General features: G+C 56.0%; 3 protein-coding genes across 6 annotated transcripts; 1 reads left to right on the plus strand and 2 right to left on the minus strand.

Moving 5' to 3' along the window:
• The first annotated feature begins 194 nt into the window (after nt 1-194).
• Nucleotides 195-13,952, plus strand: SRRT (serrate, RNA effector molecule). Its single transcript, XM_045462227.1, is given in 21 exon segments — nt 195-1,137; nt 1,371-1,510; nt 5,956-6,084; nt 6,351-6,497; nt 6,756-6,944; nt 8,786-8,841; nt 8,844-8,954; nt 9,085-9,269; nt 9,483-9,581; nt 10,088-10,205; nt 10,398-10,555; nt 10,863-10,924; nt 11,039-11,117; nt 11,394-11,582; nt 11,886-12,059; nt 12,168-12,321; nt 12,593-12,786; nt 12,967-13,123; nt 13,326-13,415; nt 13,535-13,661; nt 13,768-13,952. Coding segments are annotated over 20 exon segments (2,616 nt in total). The 5' UTR covers nt 195-1,137; nt 1,371-1,388; the 3' UTR covers nt 13,844-13,952.
• On the minus strand, nt 13,843-14,552 carry UFSP1 (UFM1 specific peptidase 1 (inactive)). Its single transcript, XM_045462289.1, has one exon. The coding sequence runs from the start codon at nt 14,550-14,552 to the stop codon at nt 14,124-14,126; it is 429 nt and encodes a 142-aa protein (XP_045318245.1). The 3' UTR covers nt 13,843-14,123.
• ACHE (acetylcholinesterase (Cartwright blood group)) lies at nt 13,843-20,973 on the minus strand. Of its 4 annotated transcripts, XM_045462234.1 has the most exons (6): nt 20,843-20,920; nt 19,545-19,734; nt 18,167-19,246; nt 17,316-17,800; nt 16,407-16,576; nt 15,566-16,293 (listed from the first exon to the last, which is right to left on the minus strand). In XM_045462234.1, exons 3-6 carry the CDS (start codon nt 19,223-19,225, stop codon nt 16,166-16,168), a joined length of 1,842 nt encoding a protein of 613 aa, XP_045318190.1. In that variant the 5' UTR covers nt 19,226-19,246; nt 19,545-19,734; nt 20,843-20,920; the 3' UTR covers nt 15,566-16,165. The 4 variants fall into 4 exon arrangements, with proteins under 4 accessions (XP_045318189.1, XP_045318190.1, XP_045318188.1 ...); XM_045462233.1 differs by lacking the exons at nt 15,566-16,293; nt 19,545-19,734 and adding an exon at nt 13,843-15,559 and having other exon boundaries at nt 18,167-19,249; nt 20,843-20,966; XM_045462232.1 differs by lacking the exon at nt 19,545-19,734 and having other exon boundaries at nt 20,843-20,973.
• Between the last annotated feature and the right edge of the window lie 235 nt (nt 20,974-21,208).

A 21,208-nucleotide genomic window follows, 5' to 3' on the forward strand; every position in this document is an offset into this window, starting at 1 on the left:
AGCCTAACACACGCACAACTGTTGCACCTCCCTGCGTTTTTATAGAAGTGATCTCAGATGACGTGATTCCCAAATGGCAGTACCAAGGTCAGAGCCTGGGTCTTCTTGGTCCTAGTCCTGGTTTTTGGCAACTACACTGTACACCCTCTCCCCGTGCTGGGAGCGTGCTGGGAGTGAGCTGCGGCATGCTCCAGGGAGGCAGCATCTCCTACTCTTAAGCCTCACACTCCACTCCCTGAACAAGGACTTGGGTGTTATCTCCCGGGTGGTGATGCATTTAATCTGGGGCAAGCCAGACTCCCCCTGTTGATCAACAAGACTTCAACCTATAGCCTATCCCAACCAAGCATTGGTTGGGGATAAGCCAGATTTGCCGGTTTCGCTTACAAGACGGGGCGCCTCTGTTGAGATACAGCAGTCACAGGGCTTTGCGTATGGTGCATACTGAGGCAGCAAAAAGCCTGGTTCTCTGCTGCAGCACAAAATGGTGGGAGATGCTTTAAAATGGTTGCTCCACCCCGCTAAACGCCTGCATTCCCCAACTCCCTGCCCTGCGCCAGGAGGAGAAAACCGCCCCGATGAGGTCAGGAGGCGCCCAAGCAGGGTGGCCGGGGGGACAACAACTGGACACGAACTGGTTCAGACCCCGGACACATCCGAGTGACAACGACCTTCGACCTCAACGGGAGGACGCGCTCCTTCACGCCCATAAGGCTCTACAACCCGGCCGAGGTTTCGCTTGGTCCACCTCGGCTCCCGTAATTTCTCTCGTCCGCGCGCAGTTCTCGTTCCAGAGAGCACGCGAGACTTCCGGTCCCCGCCCCTTCCCATCATCCCGCGGTGCTTCCAGCCTCTCGCTGTGTGCTTTAAGTTCCAGTTCAGGCCGCGGGGGACTACTTTGTGGTTGGGGCCCCGTCCCGACGGTGACGCAGGCGCAGCGCGAGCGGCGCGCGCCGACCGCCCATCCCCGGCTGCCCCACTTTTCTTCTCGTCTCCTCGGCCTCCTCGCTGAGAGCCTCGCGTCTCCCTCTCACCGTCCGCGCCGCCCTCGTCGCGCGCCCGAGGCGAGAGGCGGGCCCAGGTCTCCCGGAAAACTAGCCCGCGGGAGCGCGAGACTAACGGCCGCGAAGCTCCCAGGTGGGGGAGGGGCGGGGCCTGGAGAGTCGGGGCTGCGGCGGGCGGGAGGGAGGGGGTTCCTGGGGGCGAGTGTCGGAGCCATCCACCTGCGCGGGAAGAGGGCTTGGGATGGCGGGGACAGTGGAAGGCTGGCCTTTGCGGAGGGAGGCGGGCGTGCTGCCCCGGAGCAGCTCTGGGTCCTTTCCTGCCCTGGTCATTGTTCCGCACCCTGACCACCTCTGTCCGGGCTCCAGGCCCCGTCACATCGCACCATGGGGGACAGTGACGACGAGTACGACCGAAGGCGCAGGGACAAGTTTAGAAGAGAGCGCAGCGACTATGACCGTTCTCGCGAAAGAGATGAAAGACGTCGAGGAGACGATTGGAATGACCGGTAAGACTTCCTTTTCTTCGTTTTCTCACCCTATCTCATTCTTTTGCAGTCCTCCCTCGTTGCATTGCCTTTATTCGTTATATAGGGCGAACCACATGAAGTCGCTTATGCTTGACCGTTTCCGGTCGGTCAACCTATTCGCTGTTTGCCAAAGAGCTAGCTAGCTACGGCTTGATTTTGAAACGTATAGGAGGTCAAAGCAGTAGACCTAAGAGTTGTCGTATGAAGAAGTAATGTTTTTAAAATGCATGCATTTTCTTGTTTGTAAATTACTCCTCAAAGGTGTGGATTCAAAGGAAGTAACGCTTTCGAATTGACTTGACTTGGAGAGGTTGTCAGATCAGACCTGTTCCCTGGCAAAATATGGTTAAATATCTTGTTGTCTTCCCTAAAATCAGAAAGAGTTCTTTGGACAGTCATGGTTAGGTTAGTTGGTTAGGTTTGATTTAGCTAGTCATTAGTTTTCTGGGATGTTCTGGAGTTAATTATCATTAAGGTGTTTCCACAGAGAGAGGTGATTTCAAACAAACTAATGAAGTTAAGGGCAACCGCTCAAAATTTTGTAAATACAAAGGACACCACGAATCTAATCAGCAATATCAGTGTTGATGACGCTTGATTTGGAAACATTACCAGAAAAAAAGAAAAAAAAAAAAAAGCTAGAGGTGACTTACTGTAATAGTATTTAGTCATTCAGTGTCATTTTGAAAAAACAGTTCGAGGAAATCATTCAATTTGTATCTCTTCACTGGGGGGACTGTGGCTCTTTGTTTTCCCTGGTTTCTCTAAGAAAGAAGAAAATCAAAATTGTTCTGAATTCTGAAGATAGGTAGGAAGTGTTTGTTGTAATTAAAGAGTTTATCGTCTGGAGCTTGGAGTGGGGGGCAAAATGGCCTTGGGTGTGCCCTGCAATTGAGTGTATATAAGAGATCATCCTAAAGATGGTTAAGTGTTGAAAGAACAGATCTTAGAACGGAGGGGAGAGTAGAGGTGGAGGTTATATGTCAGAGAGAGCTGCAGGAAAGTGGCCCTTAGCAAAGACTTGGAAAGATGATTGAGAATTCCCCAGACACAGACTGAGTGAATAGTTTGGAGTTGGGGACATAACATTGTGTGCAGAAAAGAACCCATAGTCTAGTTTTTTTAGGGTAGTGGTTCTCAAAATGTGGTCCACAGACCCTCGAGATCTGTGATGTTAAAACTATATTTTTCATAGTAACTTGAAGGAATATGGTCGTTTTCTCTGTTGGTTCATAGTATTGGGGGGAAAACCATTGGTGTCTTAGTGCAAATAAAGGCAGTGGCACCAAACAGTTAAAAAAAAAAACACAAACAAAACAGGTTCACTTAATGTCCTTGATGAAGCAGTAAAAATTTTAAATTCTGTTAAGTTGAATTCTTGTCTATGTGTCTCCGTAACACACATGATGAATGAGAAATCTGCATGAAGCATTTATGCAGCGTATAGGAGTACAGTGGTTATCTCAAAGAAGAGCTGAGTTTGGAGTTGAACTAACAGGTGTGTGGTTGTTTTGGTGAGATGTCATTTTTACCTGAACGGAAGATTATTGGACAGTGGTTATTCCTGTTTGGGTCTTTGAGAGACATTTTTTTGAAAAAAGACTAAGGATCTATGTTACTTCAAGGAAAATTGTTAGCTTTGTTGCCAGTGAGGAAGTGGAACTTGGCAGTGAAAATTGAAATTTTAGAAAACTTTTATCTACCAGTGTGAGTTTGACAGCCTCCCGTTACTTTAAGACTTTTCTGATGAGCTAGGTGGTAATACTAATAAATATAATGTTTTGATAATTGTATAATGAAATGTGCCAAGATCCATTCACAGAGCAAGATAGAACAATGGATTTAAATGTAGCAGAGTAGAAAATGTTCCTTGTGGGACACCTGGGTGGCTCAGTAGTTAAATGTCCAAGGTTTTTTTTTTTTTTTTTTATTTTAACGTTTGTTTTTGAGAGGGGGCAGGGGTAGAGAGTGTGTGAGTGGGAGAGGGGCAGAGAGGGGGACAGAAGATCCAAAGTGGGCTCTGTGCCGACAGCAGAGAGCCCGATGTGGGGCTCGAGCTCACAAACCACTCGAGAGATCATGACCTTGAGCCTAAGTGGGCTGCTTAACCGACTGGCTGTCCAGGTGCCTTAAACGTCCAACTCTTGTTTTCGGCTCGGGTCATGATCTCACAGTTTGTGATATTGAGCCCCTCCTCTGCCTCTGTGCTGACAGCATGGAGCCTGCTTGGGATTCTCTTTCTCCCTTTCTCCCCCTCCCCTGCTCTTGCATGCACCTGCTCTCTTTCTCTTTCAAAATAAGTAAATAAACATTTTTAAAAAAGGTGGGGGGGGGGCTGCCTAGGTGGCTTATTCAGTTGAACGTCCAGCTTTGGCTCAGGTCATGATCTCATGGTTCGTGAGTTTGAGTCCTGCGTCGGGCTCTGTGGTGACAGCTCAGAGCCTGGAGCCTGCTTTGGATTCTGTGCCTCCCTCTTTCTTTGCCTCTCCCCTGCTCATGCTCTGTCTCTCTTTGTGTCAAAAATAAATATAACCATTAAAATAATAATAAATAAATAAAAGAAACTATCTCTTGTCAAGTTTTGGGTAGTATCAAAGAATATCCCTAGTTTCTTGAGAAGACTATTAAAAGGATTCCCTTTTCCATCCGCCTATCTGCGAGGCTAGATTTTCTTCATATTTTCAACCAAACAATGCATTACAGTAGATTGAATGTAGAAGCAAATGTGAGAATCCAGCTGTCTGTAATAAGCCAGGCCTTGAAAAGATTTGTTAAATGTAAAAATAATGTCACTTTTCTCATTAAATGTTGTTTTGGAAAATAGCTGTATTTTCATAAAAAGGTGTAACTTATGTTGATATGTAACTTCACAATTAATAGGTGTTAGTTTTTTGTTTTAGTTTCTTTATTAACGTTCTTGTTTTTTTTGAGAGAGAGCGAGTGCGAGCGAGCAGAGGAGGGGCAGAGGGAGAGGGAGGCACAGAACCCGAAGCAGGCTCCAGGCTCTGAGCTGTCAGCATAGAGCCCGAAGTGGGGCTCGAACCCACGAACCGTGAGATCATGACCTGAGCCAAAGTCGGACGCTCAACCGACTGAGCCACCCAGGTGTCCCTTTGTTTTAATTTTGAGTATAGTATTGATGCCATCCACATAAGCAAAAACTCTTCGATGTGCACAGTAGCGTTATTTATTTTTTAAATGTTTGTTTACTTTTGAGGGAGAGCGTGTGTGAGCGGGGAAGGGGCAAAGAGAGGGAGACAGAGAATTCCAGTGAGGCTGTGCTGTCAGCGCAGAGCCTGATGCAGGGCTCAGACTCAGGAACCGTGAGATCATGACCTGAGCCGAAACCAAGAGTTGGATGCTTAACTGACTGAGCCACCCAGGTGCCCCTGCACAGTAATTTTATCTTATTTTATTTTATTTATTTATTTTTTTTTTTTAATTTTTTTTTCAATGTTTATTTATTTTTGGGACAGAGAGAGACAGAGCATGAACGGGGGAGGGGCAGAGAGAGAGGGAGACACAGAATCAGAAACAGGCTCCAGGCTCTGAGCCATCAGCCCAGAGCCCGACGCGGGGCTCGAACTCACGGACCGCGAGATCGTGACCTGGCTGAAGTCGGACGCTTAACCGACTGCGCCACCCAGGTGCCCCTGCACAGTAATTTTAAAGAGCGTAAGGTGGGGATGGGGGACTCAAGACCAAAAGTTGGAAAACTGCTGGGTTAGAACAAAGGATTTTCTTTTTAAGGTTGGGATGGAGATGGCGGGTGACTAGTGGAGAGGCTGGAATGACAGACAGCAGGAGCCAAGGTTATGAAGAGTGTTGTATACTGGCATTTAGCAAGGAAGGGCATGGCTTGATCACCTCTGTGTTTGAGACAGATCGCTTTGACAGTAGAGGAGTGGGAGGGACCAGAGGTGGATACACTGATGTTGTGGTTACAGGAGAGAGGACCAGGGTCAGGGCACAGGGACTAGGGAAGTTGGCGGGCAGGGCAAGGAAGAGGAAAGCCTTGATAGGCACTGAGGCAGAGGATTAAGAAACCAGTAACAAATGAGGGGTGAGGGTGACACTTGATAAGTCGGATACCTGGTGATGTGCAGATACACCCGAGAGTGGGAAATGGGACGAGGGAGGCAAGCTTGGGCTTGAAGTGGTAGAAATGACAGGCTCAGTTCTGACCTGAATTTGAGGTGGCAGTGGCCATAGTGGTGGGTGTTTGGTGCTGGTCTGGAGGAGCAGTTGGACAGCCATCAGTGTGCGGGTGACGGCTGAAGCGATGGCAGTAGGCAAGTTTTTTTCTGTTTAGAGAATGGTTTTGTAATTGTAGGCTTTTAGTCTGGTGTCTCAGGATAGGAAGGGCATGTCTAGGAGTGTAAGCCGGCTGTGTCCTCTGACCGTTACTTGTTCTTAATCGCCAGAGAGTGGGACCGTGGCCGGGAGCGCCGCAGTCGGGGTGAATATCGGGACTATGACCGGAATCGGCGAGAGCGCTTCTCTCCTCCCCGCCATGAACTCAGCCCCCCACAAAAGCGCATGAGGCGAGACTGGTGAGGTGGCAACGGTTTCTCTGCCTTTTCTCCTTAGCCTCAGTTCCACCAGGCCTTGGCTGTCTGTTGGCACTTTGGCTGAGGACTGTGTCATTTCCTTTCCTATAGGAAGTTGGAGGACTTCCTATAAACCCCCCTTTTTTTGTCCCTTTAAACCCTTGGGTGAGAGGCCACATTCCATATGCCCCTTCCTCTGTCCCGTCTTCCTTCGTGCTCTGGAGACATGATGCCCTTCTCTGTCTGACTTTTGTGTCCCCTACCCTCAGGGATGAGCACAGTTCTGACCCATACCACAGTGGCTATGAGATGCCCTATGCTGGGGGGGGTGGGGGCCCAACTTATGGCCCCCCTCAGCCCTGGGGCCACCCAGACGTCCACATCATGCAGCACCATGTTCTGCCTATCCAGGCCAGGTAAAGACCTGGGGTTCTGGGGTTCCTGGGAAAAGGGAGTTGTTAGGTTCGGGGGATGGATTGGGGTTGCCAGAGACCGCAGCTGGAGCCAGGAAGTGGGTTAGGTACAGAGGGGTGCCTGTGGGGGCGGGAAGCAGTTGGTGCCTATGGTGTGTGTCCGTGGTGGGCAAAGGAAGGGGGCAGCTGGCTACCTCGGCCCCCCCATCCCCCCCACCCTCTTCCCCCACAACCAAGACTTCCTGACCGGGCCCCCCCCAGGCTGGGCAGCATCGCAGAGATTGACTTGGGTGTGCCACCACCGGTGATGAAGACTTTCAAGGAGTTTCTCCTGTCATTGGATGACTCTGTGGACGAGACTGAGGCTGTAAAGCGTTACAATGACTATAAGCTGGATTTTCGAAGGCAGCAGATGCAAGATTTCTTTTTGGCTCATAAAGATGAGGAGTGGTGAGTGCCCCCGTTTTCCTCCTGTCTGTTCCCTAGCATGTGTCCCCTGGCCCCGCCAGTGGAGCCTGCAGCCCTGTCCTCTCCCATTTTCCCCGATCCAGAACTTCCTGGGGGCGGGGGATGGGAAGGACAACAGCATTGGCTGATGGGTTCTCCTCCTCACTTCACCGTCTGCCACGGCCTCCCGCCCCACCTCGCTTCCCCTCTGTCCTCAGTGAGTGGGACACCTCCAGGCAGCTGGCCAGAGCCACCTGTTCCCTTGGGGCAGCAGACAGACTGCTTCCCACTTGCTGGTATTGGGTCATTGTCATCCCTGATCGCCGGGACCCTGTGTGGCTGTGGTGTTCTCCCAAAAGCAACGAGTGAATCCAGACAAGAAAAAGCAAAGATCTCAGGGTCGTTTGACAGAAAAGAATTTTGAATTTTTTTTCCTTTTGTGGATGTTTTGATTTTAATCAACCATCTTTTCCCCCCTTCCTGCTCCTCCTCCTCCTCATCCTCTTTCTGCTCCTCCTCCTTGAAAAGAGCCAGAACTGGGAACTACACCCGCTCATCGACGGAGCTCGGAGCAAACCCACCTCCACCCCCACCATACCCAGCCCATACATGAGCCCCCTGGGCTGAGCCGCGCTGCCCCGGCCAGGCAGACAGGCAGGGCACCGCTGTGCACAATGCAGCGGTTTAGCTGAATGTGATTGCTCAGGCAGCTAGTCAGTCAGGGCCCCCACCGCGGAGCCCCGCGGGGGTGGGGCATCTGGGCCGGGACGCCCCAGCCAGGAGCCAGCCGGTGGCCCACCTGCCAGCATGGGCCCTGGGCGCGGCTAGTTAAATCTTGAGCTCTGTTTGACCAAGCGGCCAAGGTAAAGATCCTGGAGGTGACGCCTGCGGCTTTCCTTTCCTCTCACGCTCAACTTGTGGTTCTGTTTTGTCTGTCACTGTTCCCTCTTTCTTCTTTCTCTGTGTCCTGGTCTCATTCTCTCATGTACCTTTTGTTCTTTCTTTGTCCCTGTCCTTGCACCTCACCTAACATTTCTTTCCTCTGGTTTTTTCAGTTTCTCTGACCTTTAGTTGTTTTTCCCTTTGTTTTCGATTTCTGGGACTTTCTCACACTTTCCTTTTCTGTTTTTTCTCATACTCCTTTCTTCTGCGCCCCCCCCCTCCCCCCCTATTATAAATGTTTCCTTTTCATGCTCCACCCTGATCCTCCACCTGCCTCTCTCTCCCCCTGTGGGCAGTACCTGAGGTTACAAGGGCACTTCAGTTTCTCCCTTTGGTCTTTTCCTGTCCCTCCACCATCTCCTTTTCTTCCCAAGGGGGGAGAAAGCTTTTCTGCCTTTTTTGGCTTTTCCTGTCTGGTGCATTTCAGGTTTCCCTCTGTCTTCCACCTAGGGATGGAGGGAGTTGGTGGGAGCAGTCCTTTTAATTACTCTAGTTTGGGTTTTACAAGGAGAGGGAGGTTCTTTGGGGCCTACTATTTCCTTAGCCTTCCTCTTGGAAGCTTTGGGAAACTACACTTTTTCAAGTTAGTGTTTCCCAGAGACTCAGGGTGATCATTCTGCCTCTCTAACCCTGGCCTCTCCCTGTAGTCGTTGCTCTTCCCAAATCCAGAGCTCTTAGTTCCTGGCTCTCCCCCAAATCTTCTCCGAGCAGAACTTCTGGTTCCTTTTGGGGGTATTGGGTGGTTCTAGTGCACCCCTCTCCCCAGTCTTTCTGCTTTCATGGTTTTATGTGGGTGTGAGAGGATGGGGGCTAAGCCCTGACTTTCCTGGGCCCCTCCCCATGTCCTGGCCCTGGCATCCAGTGACTATTTTGTCTCTTCCCCTCCCCACTTCCTTTCCCAGGTTTCGGTCTAAGTACCACCCAGATGAGGTGGGGAAGCGTCGGCAGGAGGCCCGGGGGCCCTGCAAAACAGACTGAGGGTATTCCTGTCCCTCATGGAGAGTGGCTGGTTTGATAATCTTCTCCTGGACATAGACAAAGCTGATGCCATCGTCAAGATGCTGGATGCAGGTGTGTAGATTGGGAGGGGAAGAGGGTGTCTGGTAACCAAGATCTTGGCTGGGAAATAGAAGTCCATTGACAAACCAGAGGCAGAAGGTCACAGCCCTGGGATTGTGACCTCTGCTCCCTTTGTTGGCAGCTGTGATTAAGATGGAAGGAGGGACGGAGAATGATCTGCGCATCCTGGAGCAGGAGGAGGAGGAGGAGCAGGCGGGAAAGCCTGGGGAGCCCAGCAAGAAAGAGGAAGGCCGGGCTGGACCAGGCCTGGGGGATGGAGAGCGCAAGGCCAATGATAAGGACGACAAGAAAGAAGACGGCAAACAGGTCTGCGGGCTGGGCTTGCTGGGTGCTGCCTGTGAGCACCTGGGGAGGAGAATAGAGCAGCTTCCGTGGCGGGGGTGGGGGGACCGGAAGGTTGTATCCTGGTCCAGGGAGAGGTGGAGGCAGACTTCTGGGCTCAGCTGTAGGGGAGGGGCGGGGCTCTGATACAGATTGAAGGGAAGATTGACAAGCCTGTGATTGTCTTTTTACCTGCAGGCTGAAAATGACATTTCTAATGATGACAAAACTAAGAAATCTGAGGGTGATGGGGACAAGGAAGAGAAGAAAGACGACTCTGAGAAAGATGCCAAAAAGGTAGGGTAGGGGCACCTGGTGACTCAGTCTGTTGAATGTCCAGTTTTGGCTCAGGCCATGATCCTGTGGTTTGTGGGTTCGAGCTCGCATCAGGCTCACTGGTGTCAGCACAGCCTGCTTTGGATCCTCTGTTCCCCTCTCTCTGGCCCTCCCCGCTTGCACTTTCTCTCTCTCTCAAAAATAAATCTTAAGGGCGCCTTGGTGGCTGAGTCAGTTAAGCGTCCAACTTCGGTTCAGATCATGATCTCACGGTTCACGAGTTCAAGCTCCACGTTGGGCTGTGTGCTGACAGCTGAGTCTGGAACCTGCTTCAGATTCTGTGTCTGTCTCTCACTGCCCCTCCCCTGCTCGTGCTCCGTTTCTAAAAAAATAAAACATTAAAAAAAATAAATTTTAAAAAGTCTTAAAAAAAAAACAAAAGTAGGGTGTTTCTTGCTCGGGGGTCAGTGTCAGGACTGGGGTGTCCTGGCTATCTGACTCCCCTTGTCTTGCTTTGCCTCTCACAGAGTAGCAAGAAGCGGAATAGGAAGCACAGCGGTGACGACAGCTTTGACGAAGGCAGCGTGTCCGAGTCCGAGTCCGAGTCCGAGAGTGGCCAAGCTGAGGAAGAGAAGGAAGAGGCTGGTAGGTTTTATTTTGTTTCTGTTCCATTCTCTTCCTACTGAATAGGGGTAGGGGAGGTGACGGTGGGTGAAATTGATAAAGGAGGCGGGGGGGCCTTTGGGGAGATGACGTAGCAGGAGTTTGACAGCTTCTCTATCTTCCCTTTCAACATCGACAATAAAAATTCACCAACTCCCACCGCTTCCTGCATAGAAGAAGCACTCAAGGAAAAGGAGAAGCCCAAAGAAGAAGAAAGGGAGAAGCCTAAGGACACTCCGGGACTGGAATGTAAACCCCGTCCTCTCCATAAGACTTGCTCCCTGTTCATGCGCAACATCGCACCCAACATCTCGAGGGCAGAGATCATTTCTGTGAGTGGGGAGCGCGCTACTGGGGGCAGGAATGGCATCCGGGCTCCATCTTTGGTGGTGGGAAGAAGATAATCTGGCTCTGCTTCTAGCATATCCCTATTTCTCTAATAGGGAAGCCCCCTTCTCGCGGGCCCGTGTCTTTTGTGGGCAGGCCCCGGTTGCATCATTGCTCTTAACGTCCTTTGTTGGTTTTTCCTTGCTTGAGTAAAGATTCAAAGACAATTCTAGGGTTCTGAGGACATGGGGATTAGAGGAAGAAGTGTAACGTTGACTCGCTCAGTGGGTTTCTGTTCCTCTGCTTTTCCAGCTTTGTAAAAGATACCCCGGCTTCATGCGTGTGGCACTGTCAGAACCCCAGCCTGAGAGGAGGTGAGGAATGGAGAGAAGAGTGACCCTGGATACCCTGGAGATAAGGTGCAGGGGAAGGCTAATGGCCAGCATCTCCTCCACCAGCCAGGATTATGCTGACCCTCTCTTTTGCAGGTTTTTCCGCCGCGGCTGGGTGACCTTTGACCGCAGTGTTAACATCAAAGAGATCTGTTGGAACCTGCAGAATATCCGAGTAAGTGCGGAATGGGCTCTCAGTTGCACACAACCTCGGATTCCTTTGTTCTTTGATTCACCCGTCGAGCCCCCTATTTCGTCTACTCAGTCTGCTCACGTTAAGAATATGCTGTTGTCTCTGGGCTGGGCTGGGCTCTGGGGCTGTTACTGCGAGTAAGACCTCTCTGGTCCCTTTTCTCCGTGAGCTCAGTCTAATCACTGATCTAATTAGTAGGCCAGTCTTTGAGTTGCTGCTTTTTGGGGCAAGTGTTGGTAAGCTTTTTGTTCCCTCCAGCTCCGAGAATGTGAGCTGAGCCCTGGTGTGAACAGAGACCTGACCCGTCGAGTCCGCAACATCAATGGCATTACCCAGCACAAGCAGATCGTGCGCAACGACATCAAGTTGGCAGCCAAACTGATCCATACGCTGGATGACAGGACCCAGCTCTGGGCCTCTGAGCCTGGGACACCTCCTCTGCCAACAGTCAGTGACTCCCCGTGGAACTTTTTCAAAAGCAGTCATGTCGTCTGCTTGGGCACCTCTGGTCTTGTCTCACTTGATCTGTAGTGTTGACCCCTTGCACTTGGGCTCTCTATCTGGGCAGCACCTCCAGCTTCCAGCAGGACAGGTTGGCATTAGTGATGATTTGCTAGGGATAGAATGAATAAAAAAAGACAAACAATGAAACAGTGGTAATAGGCCCAGTGAACCCTGGATTCCTTTCTGCTTCACGTGAAGAGGTTCCTGGGCTTCTCTGCCTCACCTGTTCTTTTTCCTCCCCACCAGAGTCTGCCCTCCCAGAACCCAATCTTGAAGAATATCACGGACTATCTGATTGAGGAAGTGAGCGCGGAGGAGGAGGAGCTGCTCGGGAGCAGTGGGGGGGCCCCCCCTGAGGAGCCCCCTAAGGAGGGGAACCCGGCAGAGATCAACGTGGAGCGGGATGAGAAACTGATCAAGGTGCCCGCAAGAGCAGAGTGTGGCAAGAGCAGGCGGGCAGGATCCTCCTGGTTTAGAGCATCGGAGGGGCAAGAGTGTGGTGAACTCACAACTGCTCATTTCTCTTAGGTTTTGGACAAACTCCTCCTCTATTTGCGCATCGTGCATTCCCTGGATTATTATAACACATGCGAGTACCCCAATGAGGATGAAATGCCCAACCGCTGTGGCATCATCCACGTTCGTGGACCCATGCCACCCAACCGCATTAGTCATGGAGAAGGTGGGCTCCCAGCTTCCCCAGTCCTGATTCCCCTTTGGTTTCCCTTTCTCTTCAGCTGCCTCTGGCCTTAGATGTGTTTGGATAGCAGTGCCCTACCACCCTCTCCTTTTATCCCCTCCTTTTTGATTGTTGATGCCAGCGTGGGGCTCAAACTCACAACCCTGAGATCAGCAGTCACGTGCTGTAGTGACTGAGCCAGCCAGGTGCCCCTTATCTCTCATTGCTTGCTTCTGGCTCCCCTCTCCAACCTGTCGTCTGTTCCAAATCGCAGTGCTAGAGTGGCAGAAGACATTCGAGGAGAAGCTGGCTCCACTGCTGAGTGTACGGGAATCTCTTTCAGAGGAAGAGGCTCAGAAGATGGGTCGCAAAGACCCCGAGCAGGAAGTGGAAAAGTTTGTCACCTCTAACACTCAGGAACTGGGCAAGGATAAGTGGCTATGCCCTCTCAGTGGCAAGAAATTCAAGGTCTGGGATGTTAGGGAGTTGTGCGCTAGACCTGTGGGAGGAGGGGGTGGAGCCAGGAGCCTCCTCAGGCCTGGGGAGGAATGGGCTCCGTGGAATAGGTGGGGGGAGGCGGGGGGGAGGTGTGATCATCCTTCCACATTGCCTGCCGTGTTCTGACTGACCCTTTTCCTCTTTACTCAGGGCCCTGAGTTTGTACGCAAACATATCTTCAACAAGCATGCAGAGAAAATTGAGGAAGTGAAGAAGGAGGTGGCGTTTTTTAACAACTTTCTCACTGATGCCAAGCGCCCAGCTCTGCCCGAGATCAAGCCAGCCCAGCCACCTGGCCCTGCCCAGAGTAAGATACGATCCATGAGGGTCTTGCCACATTCCCTCTCCCTTGACTATTCAAGGACTCTGATTCTCATACCTTGTGGTCCTCTGAAAACTTGTATCCCACTCTCAGGCCATATTCCTAAAAGCCAGTTGTCATTCCCCATTGCCCCCCCCCCCCCCCCCCGCAGTAATTCATGTTCCTGTCCATGTTGTACTCCCCCCAGGCCTGACCCCGGGACTCCCCTACCCACACCAGACTCCACAAGGCCTGATGCCCTATGGTCAGCCCCGGCCCCCCATCTTGGGCTATGGAGGTAAGTATAGGAGGGACATGAAAAGGCTTGGTGGATTATGAGGGGCTGGGAGAAAGGGAACTTAACCAAGGTGTAGTTGAGGTCACAGCTTTTCAACTCAACAGCGATCTCTCTCATAGCTGGTGCCGTCCGCCCTGCAGTCCCCACGGGAGGGCCTCCATACCCTCATGCCCCCTATGGTGCTGGTCGAGGGAACTATGATGCCTTTCGAGGCCAAGGAGGTTATCCTGGGAAGCCTCGAAACAGGTGAGAATGAGCTAAGATGTGATGTGCAAGCTTTCTTGCCCTCTTTAAGCTCTCTCTTAGGGACCTTCAACTCTCCTTCCATCTTACCTCTTTTTTTATCTCCCAGGATGGTCCGAGGAGACCCACGGGCTATTGTGGAGTACCGTGACCTGGATGCTCCAGATGATGTGGACTTCTTTTGAGCTTTTCCTCATTCCTGGTATCGTCTATACTTGTGACTGCCTCCTCCCATCCAGTTGAGAAATTTTTGTACTTTCAACCCTACTGCCAATAAAAGCACTTCCATAGTGACTGACTGTTTATTACATACCACCCCAAATTCTCCCCCCCCCCCCCCCCCCAAGATGGGCTCGGGCCATCCATTTTATAGACTTCAAAGGCCCAGGGTAGCTTTTACGTTTAAGAAAGGGGGTAGGTGACTGTGTTTGGGGCCAGAGACCTCTCAGTTCTGGGACCTTAGCCTCAGTCCAGTGCGTGCTGCTGCTTTTGGGAGTTGCGGCTGGTCAAACACAGGTTGTAGAAGGAGTTGTGGTCAAAGGCTGTGCCCACCTCTCTCCATCCCACCCACCCAGCAGCCTGTAGTTCACTAGGGTTTTTCGCGGCACCCCAGAAGTGAGGGTCCAATATCAGAACATAGGCTTCCGGGCCTGATCCCAGGCAAACCCCCAGCAAGGCCTTGGACTGGGCGTCCGCATCCCCCCCAACCATTACAGGCCCCCCGCCCCCTGCGAAGTGGGAGTAAAGCCTCTCCAGTTCCCCCTGAAGCCCTGCTCCACGGGGTATGTGACATAGGCGCCCCTGGGGCCCTCCGAAGTGGTCGAGACAGAGACTGGCTTCTACACAACCGATCCAGCTGTGGGAGCCCCGGAACCCGGGGGGCTTGTCGCCCATGTCCTCCAGGGCCGCCTGCACTTCGGCCAGCCCGGGCACGCCCGCGGGCCGGCCCTCTGGCCATGAGCACAGCGTCTGCAGGGTGCGGTAGCCGCAGCCCCAGCCCCGGTCGTCCAAGCCGTCGCAGCCGTAGTGATAGTAAAGGTAGTGGCCCGAGAGGAGGGCCAGGCGGGCGGGGCCGCGGCCAGGCGGGGCCAGGCCCAGGTGGACGTCCTTCAGCGGCTCCAGGGCGGTCGGCGGGCGCGGCGGTGGCCGAGACCAGGCTGATGTGTCCTGGCGGCGCGGAGGGAACTCCGGCTCCAACTCTCCCTCTCTACCCTGGGTGTTGGGCTAGTCGCAGGCAGGACCGGAGCGCGGGCTCTGCGGACGCTCTCGCCCGGTCTCCGGTGGCGGCAGCAGAGGCACGACCCGCGTGGGCTGAGAAGACAGCGATCCCCGAGGTTCCCACAATGCACCGCCGCGCCGCCGTCGTGGTTACTGCGCGGCCGCGAGCCCCGCCTCCTGGGGCGGGGCGGGGCGGGGCGGTGGGAGCGGGCGCGCTCCGCCCCACTACAGAGATCCGCAAGTTCACCTAGCTCTGCACCCGCCCCTCCGTCTACTCAGTCCTGGTGTTTGAGGCCCTCTCCCCGCTCCCTAGTCGCGCACACTCCTGTGGCTGTAACAGTTTATTGGCAGCCCAGAGGGGCCAAGGCACCGCGGGGGGGGGGGGGGGGGTGGGGGTGGAGGGGGGCTCGGCCCGAAACATGCAGAGGACGGGGAGCCTCCGGGGAAAGTCGGGGAGGTGGGCTTCTCTGTGTTATATCCCAGCCCTTAAATAAATAGTATATACAGCTAGGGGGCCGGGCGGGGCGGGCAGGGCGGGGAGACGTGGGGGTCCAGTCTGGGTCACAGGTCTGAGCAGCGATCCTGCTTGCTGTAATGGTCAAACTGGTTCTTCCAGTGCACCATGTAGGAGCTCCAGCGGTGGAACTCTGCCTTCCACTGGCGCTCCGCCTCGTCCAGCGTGTCTGCGGCCAGGGCGCCCGGCAAATGGGTTGGAGGAGGACAAGGGGAAGGTCGGGGAACGTACAAGGTGGGGGGCGTGAGTGCAGGAGGATACAAGGAGAACGCAGGATGGCACGTAGGACGGTGGAAGGAGGACCAGAAGAATACGCGAAAGACGAAGACCAGAGGAAGGATGAGGGTGGAGGCGGAGCCAGAGAAGGATGGCGGGAAGGAAGGCGGAGGGAGGAGAAAATGACCGGAAGATAGGGGGGCAGAAAGGATCAGAAGAGGGAGGATCCGTGGGTTGGTGGGGAAAAGAGAAGAGACAGAAATGGTTGACGGTTATAGCCCCTCAAGGGGGTGCTATCTAGCTCCTGGCCCTCCCTCTCCGCCCCCCCCCCCCCCCCCCAGGCTCAGGCTCCAAATAATTCCATTTAAACAACAAAGTCGTGTGGTCCCTGAGACGGGTCGTAAGTCACCACCCCCTCGCAGCACTGGCCAGTTTGAGTCTCTCTGTTTGAGGAAGGAGGGTGCGCTGGGTCGGAGATCCCTGAGTGGGGCCCTTCCCCACTGTCCGACCACTCATTAGAGGAGGGGCCCCCTGAGGCCGGAGGGGTAAGTGGCCTTGGTCACAGCCGCAGGAGTCGGGAGAGGAGGAGGAAGAGGAGGAGAAGGAGGGGCAGGGAAAGGCCGGGCCTGGGCCTCGGGGCAGCCTCCCCGTGGGCGGGGCCTGAGCAGGTGCTGGGAGCCTTCGAGGCTGGGGGGGGAGAAGAGAGGGGTTACACCCGGCCCGCTCCCACTCCCCTCTTCTCTCTTCACTCCCCCTTTCTGCCCTCTCCCGCCAGCCCCTGCCCGCTGGCCTCTGCCTACCGGTTGCGCTGAGCAATTTGGGTAGGAAGCGGTTCCAGAAAGCGCAGGCCTGGGCGCGCAGCCCTCGCCGAACCTCCAGCGGCCGCAGGTCCAGGCTCACATACTGCTGCGCGCCCGCCGTGTAGGGTGGCCACTGCGGGACTTTGGGGTCTCGGGGGTCATTGGGGTCCCTTCGCAAGGAAAGGGCAGGCTCAGCCTGGGGCAAGCCTGCCTCCCCCTCCCCTGCCCTTGGGACTGTGGCCTGGAGACCCAGAGCAGGAGGAGGCGGGCTGCTTCCTGACCTCCCCCCCCCTCCCCCGCCGTGCCCTTTTTTGCTCCGTGGAGAGCCCATCCCCTCCTTCCCACCACCGCCTTCGGCCCTCCTTCTGGTCTCCCGAATCCCCCATCATCTGGAGCCATCCCTTTCCTCTGCCCTCTTTCTGCCTTTCCTTGTTTTACCCCTCCATCTTTGTCTTTGTTTCTCCACTTAAAAAACTGAGCCTTTACTATGTAACCAGGCCCAGTCCTCTTTCTCACAAACATCTTGTTTGCTTTTGCCAACACCCACGTGCTGTCCGATTTCCGGTCCCCTTTTTGGGACAGGGAAACTGGTGTGTGAGCATCCATGCATATGCGCATGCCACACAGCTGCCACAATCACCACTGGGCCGATCGAATCCAGCTCGGTACAGTTCAAGCTCCTCAGTACTATGGTAACTCCTTTGTCTCCTTGTGTCTCTTTTCTTTGCTTCCCTCCCCCTCTGTCCTTGTCTCTTCAGGAGCTGCCTCCCTGCTGTCCTCTCCAGTCTCCTTTCTTTTGTGAACTTTCCCCCCCTCTCTGGCCCTGTCTCTGCTTGTCTGCCTCTCCCTGTGTCCCCTGCTCTTGCTTCTCTGGCTCCCGGAGGCCCTCCTCCCCTCAGTACTACTGACCCTGTGCGGGCGAAGTTGGCCCAGTATCTCATCAGTCGCTGAGCAAAGGTTCTCTCCTCGGCGGTATAGTTTAGCGAGGGTTCCAGAGGGAGCCCAAAGATGAACTCGATCTCGTAGCCATGGGGCACCCCCATCCAGAGGGGCCAGGAGAGCGTAGACGCACGGTGTTCAAAGATGTAGGCATAGACCCGAGCACCTTGGGCAGCCAGTCGCCCAGCCAGCTGGGCCACGGGGCACACGACGTTGTGATCGCCCACCACGTCACTCATGGCCTCTCTCAGGCGTGCGGGGTCCTCAGGGTTCAGCCAGTCTGTGTAATGCAGGACCACAGCCTCGGCAGCTAGGTCACTCGCCTGGGGGACCCCGACCCGCACCCCGGCCAGGAACTGGGCCCGGCTGATGAGAGATTCGTTGTCTTTGCTGAAGCCTGGGGCCCCGTAAACCAGAAAATAGGAGCCCTCATCCTTCACCACACCCACCAGCACCTGGGGGGACAGGATGGAGGAAGGGGGCGGGGTGGGGGGGGGCACAGACAGACAGGCAGACAGAAACAGATGGACAAAGAGCCAAAGAGAGCAATAGTTATAGACCCAGAACCACGGAGGAAGAGACTATAAGGTTGGGGAAGGGACAGAGAGAAAGAGAAAATGGACCCACGTTTCCTTTGCTCTCTGTCCCACTGACCACCCTGGGATCTGAGGTCTCAGGGAGGAGGGTTTGGCCAGGGGCCAGAAGCCCAGGCCTTTGGGAGTTGGGTCTTGAGGTGCCTTCATGCCTGGGTCCCTGGGGGTGTGGGGTATGGGAGAACAGGCCTAGAGGAGTCAGCTCCACCCCGTCCAGCCACTAGTCACCTGCAGGCCGTGGAAGTCTCCAGCATTGATGAGGGCCTCGGGTGTGTCACTGAGGAAGTCTCCATCCACCACGGGCACGAAGGAGAAGCGGAAGACACTTTCCTGAGGCAGCACGTGCCACTCGTGGTCCACCAGATCCTGAGCTGGCCGTGTCCTCAGGCAGGCGACCAGCTCTGTGTCATTGCCACCGGCACCGCCCGGGGGACAGCCTACGAGGCGTGCCAGCAGTGTGGCCCTGCGGCGGGCCTCTCCCACACCCACTGTGGCCCAGGGGCCATTGGGTGCACCGCTCTGCAGCACAGCCCTGTGGAACAGGCCCCGGCTGGGAGGCGACAGCAGGTGCATGCCCACTGAGGCGGCACCGGCGCTTTCCCCAAACAGAGTCACTGACATTGGGTCTCCTCCGAAGGTTGCCACGTTGTCCTGTACCCACTGCAGTGCCAGCCTCTGGTCCAGTAGACCCACGTTGCCTGGGGCCTCCCGGCTCCCTGGTAGGGCCAAGAAGCCAAAGGCTCCTACTCGGTAGTTCATGGACACCAGCACGGTCCCCTCAGCCTGGGCCAGGAAGCGGCCATCATACACGTCCAGGGAGGAGGCCCCACTGTAGAAGCCACCCCCGTAGATCCAGACGAGGACAGGGGTGGGAGACGCAGGCCGGGGGTATGGTGTCCATACGTTGAGGTAGAGACAGTCCTCACTCAGCTCGCGGTTGGGGTTCCACATCTCGGTACCCTCGAAGCCAGGGTACAAGGTGTCCACATATTGGTAGCAGACACTTTGGAAGGCTGTGGCGTCCAGCACCCCTGGCCAGGGCCGCTTGGGCTCCGGTGGCAGAAAGCGACGGGGGCCCACAGGTGGCTCTGCAAAGGGGATGCCCAGAAAAGCAGAGACAGGGCCTCCAGGGGCCATTAGGCGGACGCCCCGCAGCTGGCCCCCACGGACCGTCACCAGCAGCTCTGGGTCCTCAGCCTCTGCCCCTCCTCCCAGGAGGAAGAGGAGGAGGAGAAGAATTGGGGCAGCCAGGGAGGGCGTGTACAGGGGACACCAGGGGGGCCTCATGGCTGCCAGGGCAGGCAGGCTCTGCTGGGAGAAAGAAAGGCAGAGGGTGAAGGCCGGAGGCTGCCAGGAGCAAGGAGATTAGGTAACACTCTTGCCCAGGGGTTATCACTGAGCTGCAGAGGAGGTGGGGCAGGTTGGGAGAGAAATGGAGAGAGACAGGCAGAGACAAGGACACAGGCAGACAGGGAGAAGCAACAGGGGACAGAGACAGGCACACAGACACAACACCCAGACAGATGAATGCAGGGAACCCAGGTGAGGCCAGAGATGGGGGCAATACCTTCCCGAAGCTGCCCCACAGAGGGCCCACCACCCTCACCTCCTTCCCCCAACGGGGTGGACTGCGTTGGGCCCGGCGTGAGCAGTGTGGGCACCCACACCAGAGATCGCAGTCCACACACAGGCCACCCGACAGGGGCGGGGCCCTCACTGACGGGAGGCGCTGATGGGGAAGCTTGCGGTGGCGTGAAGGCGCAGGCTCTCTCTGGCGTTGGCCAGGGTCGGGGACCCTGGGGGGGTGGGTTGGGCATTCAAGGGTGTGGGAGCTGCAGGTCCCGGGGCACCCCAAATCCCGCTTACTCCACACCCTGCCGCACCCTGCCCTTCCTCATCCACTGTCCGGCACGGGGTACCCGTGGGTGCCGGTCAGCTGCGCACTCGCCTCGCCCAGCCTCAGGGAACAGGCTCGTCAGCCCCGTCCCCCCCAGGACTCGAGTCCCCCATCCATCCGATGCTGACGGGCACGCTGCCGCCAGTGGGGGGCAGTAGAGACCGAGAAAAGGACGGCGCTCCCCGCCCCGAGTCCGGGAGCCGGGAACTTGGGGCGGGGGTCTGGAGGCTCGCGGGCCTTGCGGAGGGGTCTGAAGGGCGAACCCGGACGCCTGTCTTCTCGGAGCTCCGGAGATCCCCGGCTGCAGGGGCGAGGGGGCTATTTTGGGGCAGCAGCTGCTGCGGTTCCGGCATCTCCAGCCAAGGGATCAAAATTCCCCGGGTCGGAACTCCCCCCCTCTCCCGGCGGTCACCTCTCACCCAGCCAACACCCGCCGCCCTGCGGCTGGGGGGTGGTGGTGGTGGTGCTGGAGATTAACTAGGAAACCCGAGTGAGGCTAATTATAACTCGGGGCTTCCGCTGAGCCTCCCCTTTCCCCAAAATAGAGACGGAGTCCCCGTGGGAGGGGGACGCCTGGGCCTGGAAGGGGGCTTCGGCTGGGCGCTGCGCAGGGGCGCTGCGGTTGCGGGATCTGGAGGGGGGGCAGCCAGCCCTGCGCCAGGAACCTGCGCAGCTCGGGTTCCGCCCCAAGCAGGGGGCGTCGGCCAGTGGTCTCAGACTTGGGCGGGCGGGGGAAGGGACGCTCGGGGGTCCCCACAGGAATTCCAGAGCAGAGGCGGCGGCCGGCCCCGCGGGGTGCAGGCTCCCGCGCGGGCGACCGTAAGTATTCGGCGGAGAGGCAAGAGTTAAGGATGAGTGTGGGGCGGCGGGGGGCGTCGCTGGGCAGGCCCGGGGGCGCGGGGGGCGTCCCGTTTGGGGGCCTGGATCCCTCCGAGAGCGCACATTTTCCCCGGACGCGGAATGGGCCGCGGGCCGGGGGAGGGTCCCGGCCGAGGCGGGAGACTCACCTGAGGCGGCCGAGCCGGGCCGGGCCGGGCCGCGCCGGGAGCTGGAGGCGGCCGATGTTCCCCGGCGCAGGCTGAGCCGACTCTGACAGCCGCCGCCTCCGGCCCCCCGCACACACCCCCTCCGGGCCGCACGGCGCCCCCGCCCGCCCCCGCCCCCGCCCACTGTCTCCGCCCCCGCCCCTCCCCGCCTCCGCGGGCTGCCACCTGCCCTCCCTCTCCCTCCCTCGGAGCCGAGACCCGGAGACCCCGGGGCCCAGACGGGTTCCAGTGACAGACGCCGACAGACGGACAGACACACGGTGACACGACCGAAAGACCCGCCGCGGCGGAGCAGACACGCACAGTGTCAGACGGACAGAAGCTGCG

Source organism: Leopardus geoffroyi, chromosome E3 (genome assembly GCF_018350155.1).
Source record: "Leopardus geoffroyi isolate Oge1 chromosome E3, O.geoffroyi_Oge1_pat1.0, whole genome shotgun sequence".
Lineage (NCBI taxonomy): Eukaryota > Metazoa > Chordata > Mammalia > Carnivora > Felidae > Leopardus > Leopardus geoffroyi.